At 34.4% G+C, this 9,178-nt stretch overlaps 1 protein-coding gene across 1 annotated transcript in view; it reads left to right on the forward strand.

The window, feature by feature from the left end:
- LOC110268644 (putative disease resistance protein RGA4) overlaps window positions 1-8,726 on the forward strand; it is a 19,759-nt gene extending 11,033 nt beyond the window's left edge. The window contains exons 3-4 of the mRNA XM_021115213.1: window positions 4,957-7,389; window positions 8,533-8,726. Of these exons, the coding sequence (XP_020970872.1) occupies window positions 4,978-7,389; window positions 8,533-8,547 (2,427 nt within the window). The 5' untranslated portion in view covers window positions 4,957-4,977 and the 3' untranslated portion in view covers window positions 8,548-8,726. The remainder of the gene's footprint in view (window positions 1-4,956; window positions 7,390-8,532) is intronic.

Here is a 9,178-nt window from a genome sequence, read left to right on the forward strand (position 1 = left end):
TATCGACCTGCATCTGAAAAATAACAACATAGTATGGAATGAGAACCAGAGGTTCTCAGTATGATAAATGTGCCACACACATAATATATAAGGTCCTGGAAATGCCAGAGGCAATCCTAGAACGCCGACACTCAGATTATAGAGGTTAAAGTATTAAACAGAAGCCATAAAAGGTGGTTTTCTAAAAGTATCTAAACCTAACTTAACTTAACCTTAAATCTAAGTCACATACTGCCATTCCTCCATACCTCCATCTCTGTCAGCATTTCACAGACAGATAAACAGATAAAGACAAACACAAGAAGGTTACAAATACTGCAGGTAACAAATATACATATAGCATGGCAAGTACACATAGGCACACCCAGTTAATGCACAAGCAAGTAATTCAAGTAATATGCATATGATGCATGCCTGTCCTATGGCTCATGAGACTCATCTGTCGGTTATCCAGCCAACCTGACAAGTCCGAAAACCTTAGACTGTCCCTCGATGTGCATCCCTAAGAGTTTATGCATAGCTTTTTCTCAAATAATCAATATTGCTCAATGGGGGTTACATTCCCGGGAATTTATAGTGCCCGGTCACCCTTACGTCGTAGGGTCAACAGATTATTGAGTTTTCAACCTGGTACACGTGGTGGCAAGCCACGGTACTTTATCTAGAGAATCTCGTATCTCAGATCATTTAATCATCCAAGCCAAGTATCATACATAATCATTCATTTCAATATCCAGCCAAGTATCATATATGATTATTCATAACATTTCATAATCAACTAATCACTTTTCAACTTTACTTCACCTTCAAGTTATTCCCACCTCCTAACTTCATCTGATTTATCAGGTTTAACACTATTATTTATGACCAAAGGAATAAAAATAGAGGTTTAGAAGTTTGAAATAGGTTTTAAAACCTCAAAAATCATGTTTGCTGGAACAGGTGCCACGCGTACATGTGGCTCACACGTGAGCGTGGGAGTGTGAAAACGCAGCTCGTGCACGCATCCCTTGTCATGCATGCGTGTGGGTGAAAACTCCATGTCACACGTACACATGGGTCACGCGTACACGTGGACATGCTTGATTAACTTACGCATGCGCATGGGACCGGTCGCGTACGCATCCCCAAAATTTCATGCCACGGGTACACGTGGGCATGCGTTCTTCAAAAAAAAAAAAAGAATTAACAGAGAGCTGCACAATCAGGGAAAACCACCTGCATATCCACATATTCTTTACCAAATTTTCCGATGGCCATAACTTAATCGTTTTAAATCATTTTTCTTCCGTTCTTCGAACGGCATAGACTTCACGAACCCAATTTTTATTTGAAACAAGTTATAATCAATTTGGGGTTCCAGAAGCCAAGTTATAGCCTGCCAAAGTTCAGCCAAAAACCAACATTTTCAAAAGTATCCAAACCTCAATTTTCAATTAAAAACTTCACTCCTTTCCTTGTTAAATTTGCCAAACCCAACACTAACACCATATACCAATAACAAAACTCAACACAAGTTTCCACCATTTATCAACTACCATTCAATAACACTAAACAATTCATTCCTCAACAATTCCATCAAGCTTTTATTCAATGTTCTTGTAAACCTAAAATCAACCAACCAACCACATTTCTTACCATCTTCAACATAAATAATAATCTCCACCATATATTCAAATTATCAATTATCCAACAAGCACTAACCAAACATATTCATCAACAAATTCCTAAACATTCAATATACACCAGCATTCCAACTTATCCTATGGTCCTCTAGCCTAAGTTTTCACAGAACATTATATATTAAATGCAAGAAACCTAAACCATACCTTGGCTGATTTCCACGTAACGACCAAATCAATTTATTTAAAACCAAGGCAGCTCCTCAAAATTCAACAAACTCTAAGCTCAACTTCCTCCAAGTTCCAATATTCACAATTTCAAGCTCCAATTATTTATTTTCAACCTAATACACATTTATAACACATATATATCCAATTTAATACTCAAAGCTCAAATTCAATGAAGTTAAAATAGAATTATTATATCCTCACCTTACCCAAACTTCACATAAGCAAGAGTGAACATTTTTCTCAATCTAATTGGATCCTAAAACATTAGAAATAAAAAAAATTCAACATTCCTACTCAAAATTCAAAAATTAGGGGAAGAGGAGGCTGAGAGTGATTAAACAATTTACCAGTGAAATAGTTCCGGTAGAAATATAGAGCTCGACGCGCTGGACGCGTGGCTGCAAACGGTGCGGCGATCGGAGCTCGGACGAAGAAGTTACGGGGGATTGGAGTTCACCGTAAGGGTTTCGGTGTTTCCTCTCTTCCCTCGATGCATTTCACGTTGCTCCAGCTGAATAAGGAAGAGAAAGGAGCTTGGCTTCATTTAACAGGTCGGTTCGGTTGGACTAACGGCCCTGTTTGGATCCGGTTCAACCGATTTGGCCCATTCGGTCCAATCTTAGACCGATTTCTTCGAAATTAGTGTCAAAATTCTCGTTTCGATGAGCTCTATCCTAATTTGATATAATATTCGAGTTTCTAATCTTCCTTATTAAAAACTAATTTATTGACTAATTATTTACTAATTTAACCGGGGTTTACATAAGGCATGATCATCTCCCATGAGTACAGATCCTTTTGAAACAGGTTCATAAGTGCTAAACCACTCATGATGTGGAGTCATGTGATATGTTGCTCCACAATCCAACAGCCAGACATCAACTAGTAGTTTATTGTCTTCATGACCAATAGCAGTTTTGATGCACAAGACATCTCCATCATCAGAGGTGTTTGCAACATAACCATGTGAGGTAGTTGCATTTGCAGTTTTCTTTGTGCTCTTTTTGTTGAACTAGCAATCTTTCTTCAAGTGCCTTTTCTCGCCACAATTGTAACAAGTAAGGTTCTTCTTTCGAGACCTTGATCTATCATGACTTTGACTCCCACTAGAGCCACGTTCCGTTGATCTGCCTCTCATCACCGACAAAACTTCTGCTTTCTTAGAACTTTCCATTTCGATCATCTTTATTTTGTGCATGCTTTCTTCTTCAAGAATAGTAGCAACAACATCATCAAATCGAAGTTGATCAAATGAGTCTAGTAAAATTTGGAGAAGAATTTCAGTACATTCATTTTCTACAATTTGACACTCTATAGCTGTTAGTTGTGAAAATACAGTATTAAGATTGTTGATGTAATCCGTCACCGATATTCACTCATACGAAGAGTATAGAGCCTCTTTTTTATGAATATCCTATTGTGAAGTGACTTTGCCTCGTACAACTTAGTGAGCGCCTCCCAAATCTCCTTTGCTGTCTGTTTCTCCGATATGCTTGATAATACGGACTCTGCCATAGCCAAGTGTAAATTGGCAACGACGTTCCCCTCCATCTCTTTTCACTTGTCATCAAGAGTGCCGGTAGGCCTGCTTTCTATAATTCTCCTTTTCCAAAATTGCCTTGATCTTCAATTTTCAAAGAAAAAAGTTATTCCCATTGAATTTCTCGATCTTAAATTTTGTTGTCATGATTCTGATACCAACTTGCACTTTTGTAGCGGAAGATTAAGAACCTAAAGCTCTAATACCACTGTTAGGTACCAGAGTTAATAGGGACAAAATAACATAACTATAATTTGTGGACGAGAAATAGATGGAACTAAATAAGAATATAGACAATAGTGGAAATAATATGACAAAGTGGTGAAAACACAATCTCTTACAATACATAGAGAAGTCTATAATACTCTCTTACGTATTATAGAAATTCATACAAAGAGATTACACACATGAGAGGCCTTACTATTTTTCTCTTTAAGTTTCACTCACTAATTGCAAAAACATGACATACATTAGCAAATGCCTTAACCACCTATATAGTATTTTGTAGAGGTGCATCTGGTTTACAAGTTGATCAAGTTGTGCACAAATTGCACAAGTGTGTGTACTAGATTCTTTTTTCATATTCATTTTTATCAAGTTATATGGCAAGTTGATAAATATCAACTTATGTAACAACTCATTTTTTGATTAAGTCAAATATTGCAACCACAATAACTTATCTTTATTGCAAATTTTGACTAGAACTTTAACTATACAAGTTGGACAACTTGCAAGTAGTTTCATGAGTCTTGTAACTTAATAAGAACCATTTGCATCATACTTGATTATAGACCAAGTTTAAGTTCTATAATATTCTTTAATTTTTTTGAAACTTCATCATGTTCTACTTGTATCACTTAATAAAAGAAGAATTTTGCTTCTTCTTTTCACATATGTTACTAATTTGTTGAAAAACTATGGCCTTGGTGATGCCAAACTTGCAAGTACACCTATGGAATACACATCCAAACTATCCAAGATAGTGGCTCTTCCTTGCATTAATGTCTTAGGTTATCATCTATTAGTGGATAGATTAGTATATTTGACAACAATACGACCTGATATTTGCTATGCTGTTTGCAAATTAAGTCAATGCCTAGATTCTCCTACCACCGCACACTACCAAACAGCAATTTAAGTTCTCATGTACCTTAAAAACAGCCCTGCTACTGGAATTTTATTCCCTGTCTCACCTGATTTTAGTTTGAAAGGCTTTACTAATATTAATTGGGCCTCATATCCAGACATTGATGCTGATTGTCATGTGGATCGCGAGAGAGCTGCATGTTGTCTGGTCAAATTAGTTCCAATTTCGAGCAAGAATCAGATAACAAATATAGTCATAAAGTAGTGTGACCAAATTGACTAAACCAAATCAATTTTATTAAAAAGAATAAACCACTTATATTTTATTTGGAGATTTTATCTGTTATAGTATACGATGTTGTTTTTTCATTAACTAGGAAATTAACTACTTTACTAGTAATTTTTACATTATGCAATTGTAATTTTTTTTCCGTTGTGTGGTTAACCTTTCTTTTCCATCTTATACTTTTTTGCTAGGTTGTTTTCACTAATTCTCCAATGGCTGAAGTTGTTTCTGGTGTGGCATCAACACTCTTAGGCAATTTAGCAACAAAATCTTTTCAAGAGATTGCTCTGGCATGCGGTCTTAAAGATGATGTAAAAAAGTTTGAAAGTTCTTTGAGAACCATCAAAGCATATCTCATAGATGCTGAGAACAAGCAAGCAAAAAACCGCAGTATAGATGAGTGGTTGAAGCAACTCAGAGAGGCATTTGATGATGCTGGTGACATATTAGATGAAATAGAGTATGAAGCAAAACTTAATGAAGTGGTCAAAATGTATGGAAGCATTAGCACGAAGGTTCGCCGATTCTTCTCATACACAAGTAATCCACTTGTATTTCGCATCAAAATGGCCCACAAAATCAAAGATATGAAACAGAAGATGGATGAAAAAATAAGAGAAGGGAGAGACTTGGGTATAGTTGAACAACATGTCAACACTCCAGCTCTGGAGCACAATTTACCATGGCGAGAGACTGCTTCTTCATTGCCTTTCCGTGTGTGTGGTAGACTTGAAGAGAAAGAGGAGATTATAAAGTCATTGATGACACAAAAATCAGAAGCTAATAGTATTGATGTGATCTCAATTGTTGGGATTGGTGGTTTGGGAAAGACTACACTTGCACAAATGGCTTACAATGATACCCCAGTGAAGGCGAATTTCGATCCCTTAATGTGGGTGTGTGTATCTGATGATTTTGATGTCAAGAAGCTAATACAAAGAATCATTCATGCAGCCACAAAGAGAGAGAATTTCGTGGATGCAAATTTTAGTTTGGAATATATGATATCTCTTCTCAATCAAACGTTGCATGGTAAAAAATTCTTACTCGTGTTAGACGATGTTTGGAATGAAAACCACAGCAAATGGGATGAATTGAGAAATCACTTGTTAGAAGCAGGTGGTGACAAAGGCAGCAAAATTATAGTGACCACTCGTAGCAGAAAAGTTGCTGACATTATGGGGAGTAATCTTGTAATGAAATTGGAAGGACTTCCTGAGAATGAATGTTGGCGGCTCTTTGCAAAATGTGCATTCCAAGAAGAGAAGGACGAAGAGAAGTACCCAAGGCTAAAGCAAATTGGGGAGCAAATTGTTAAAAAATGCAAAGGAGTACCCTTGGCTATAACAACTTTGGGTTGCTTGCTTAGATCAAAATCACATGATGAAAATGAGTGGAGAAAAATAAGGGATAGTGAGGTGTGGAATCTCGATCAAGAAGAAACTGACATTTTGCCATCACTCAAATTGAGTTACAATCACTTGCCATCAGAAGTAAAACAATGTTTTTCATACTGCTCTTGTTTTTCAAAGGATTACGAATATGTTGCTATTGATTTGATTATGTTGTGGATGGCTCATGGACTCCTCCAACCTACACGCGAAGAGGAAGATGCAGAAGATATTGGGGAGTTGTATATTAAGAAGCTTGTTTCAGCATCTTTACTTCAAATTGAAGGAGATTCTAACCCCTACTTTGATTTCAAAAATTTAATGACATTTAAAATACTCAAAATGCATGATCTTGTACATGATCTTGCACAATTAACAATGAAAGAGTCAAGCAGGACAAGAACCGTTATGCAAGAGGGGCAACAAGAAGCATTGATAGAATGGACCTCCGACAAGTTCAACTATCTGAGGGTGTTGCACCTAACAAAATATATGGAATTGAGCTCGTTGCCTGATGATTGCTTTGCCATAATGAAGAAGCACTTGAGATATCTCTTTCTTAGAAATTGTCCTAGTTTGAAAAAGCTTCCTGATTCCATTTGTAAGCTGCAAAGTTTGCAGAGTTTGGGCCTTGGTTGTGACAGCCTTCAAGAACTTCCCAAAAACATGAACAAACTCATCTATCTACAATATTTGTTTTTGATGGGCATCAAAATTACAAGTTTGTCTTCAATGAATATAGGGCGCTTCCAACAACTCAAATGCTTGTATCTTTTGAAATGTTCAAGGTTAGTGTCCGTACCAAGTGCTGTTGGTCGCTTGACTACTTTAAAGAAGTTGGGATTTTATGAGTGTGAAGAGCTGGTGAATTTTGAAGATGAAGAGGAAGAAGGAAAGCAACATGTGGTAATAAATAATTTAAACCTTCAATTATTCTCAATCATTGGGTCTGCGAAGTTGGATGCTTTACCAAAATGGCTTGAAAGAGCTACTAAATTGCGACATTTGAGTATAATGTTAACAGGGATAAAATCATTGCCCACAAGGTTGCCGATGACCTCTCTTGAAGAACTTTATATCCTTCTATGTGCAGAATTATCATCTCTTCCTAACATGGATCAAGCTCATAATCTTCAGTATTTAGAGATATATTATTGTCCCACATTATATGCAAAGTACAATAAAGAGACAGGTCCAGATTGGCCCAAAATTGCTCATATTCCATATTGCAAGGTTAGTTCAAATAATCTATCTCATAATATTACAAATCTAACCATACTGGTTTATTATTATTATTATTATTATTATTATTATTATTATTATTATTATTATTATTATTATTATTATTATTATGCATGAAAAATTAATTGTTGATGTTTTATGTTTAATTAACCAGTTAGAGTTATATCTTACTCTCCTTATAATTAATTCTAGAACTTTTTAAATTGACAATCTAATTTTCTTTCTAAATAATTGTGTATAATTTATTTATAAAAGGTATGGTAGAGTGAACTAATTAGTCCTTATAATATGGAATATTTCCAAATTTTGAAAATGCAATATAATATAGGTTATAAATTTATACTTTCAACTTGAGTCATACCCTAGCCAATAGCCATGTTTCATTTTAATTTTAAGAAAATAATGATATTAAGATAAAATCAAAATTTTTATTAAATGAAATAAAATTCCTTCTGTTAGTCTGTTGGTAAACATTTTCCAAAGTTAGTTAATCATTGCTTTTAGTTATTAATTATCCAAATGTACATTACCTTTAATTATTTAAAGCCCGTGCAATATTCGTCAATAAAAATGAGCTCCACCAATTAATTATGTTTGTCTTTAAATTTTCACGGCCTAGCGACACAATTATTAGTGGTCAATTCATTTTAAATGTATAATAAGCAGAGTTTTTTTTTTTTTTTTTTTGGTTCAATTTAGTAAATAAACACATGAAATCGATTAACATTATTATGCCTGCAGCACGTCTTGAATTTTAGTTATGAATCTTAATATTACCACTAATAATGGTAACTCTTTCAATTACTACGTATTATGAATTATTGTATTGAAAACCCCAATAAGCTAATTATTATGTGAAATAAAAAGAATGAATAACTCTTAATCATTTGAATATTGACTATACATTATTTAAAATGAGCACAAAATTTTATTATTATTGTGATTATAGGAGTTGATGCATGAATCTTTATTTTTGGATAGTGAAATACTTTTTTATTGTCAATTGACAGAAAATGGAAATTTAGAAAATTATAAAACAATTTAATTATATATATATGCATGCATAGTTGAATTAAAGCTCAAGTTAATTTAATTTCATAAGCACTAGTCTATCTACTGACCTTGAATTATCAGGTGGAGATGCCGTGAGGAGCTCTCGATCATTGGAGAGACTTTGGAGAGAGATCAAGCGAGAGAACATAAGATGAGTAGACACCACATCTAACTCAAAATCTTAAGGTGTTAAGTTAATGAGTTTCTCATCTTATAGACTCCTCACTCTTCCTTACTTTCTTTGACGTGAGACTAACTTCATACACCTCTCACACTTACAACACTAACAGCCTTTAGCTACAACTACTTTATAAGTGTTTTAATTTGTGTGGTTCGATTGCTTTTGTATGTCCCATTTTCTTTTAAAACTGAAAGAAAGCTATGTATCTGGTCACCTCAAACTTTTGGGTGTTGAGTTTAGAAGTAGTTTGAATATGTCAAGGTTTTAATTGTTCTACATTTCTATCTATTTTATTCAATTTTTAATTTGGTGTTACAGCTAAAATTTCTAATCACATTTGATTGTGCAAACAAATTTTACATCCAAGCATGCATTTTATTTCATTCATCCTTATTATAATTATAAAATGGTTAAATAAATGACTTCTATAAAATACATATTATTTTGCTTTAGTTCTTGTAATTACTTTTCTTTTGATTCACTAAAACTTAATAGGAGTTTTTGGATTTCTTCAATGGACGACAAACAACAAAACCACAAAATATA

Source organism: Arachis ipaensis, chromosome B02 (assembly GCF_000816755.2).
Source record: "Arachis ipaensis cultivar K30076 chromosome B02, Araip1.1, whole genome shotgun sequence".
NCBI classification, from domain to species: Eukaryota; Viridiplantae; Streptophyta; class Magnoliopsida; order Fabales; family Fabaceae; genus Arachis; species Arachis ipaensis.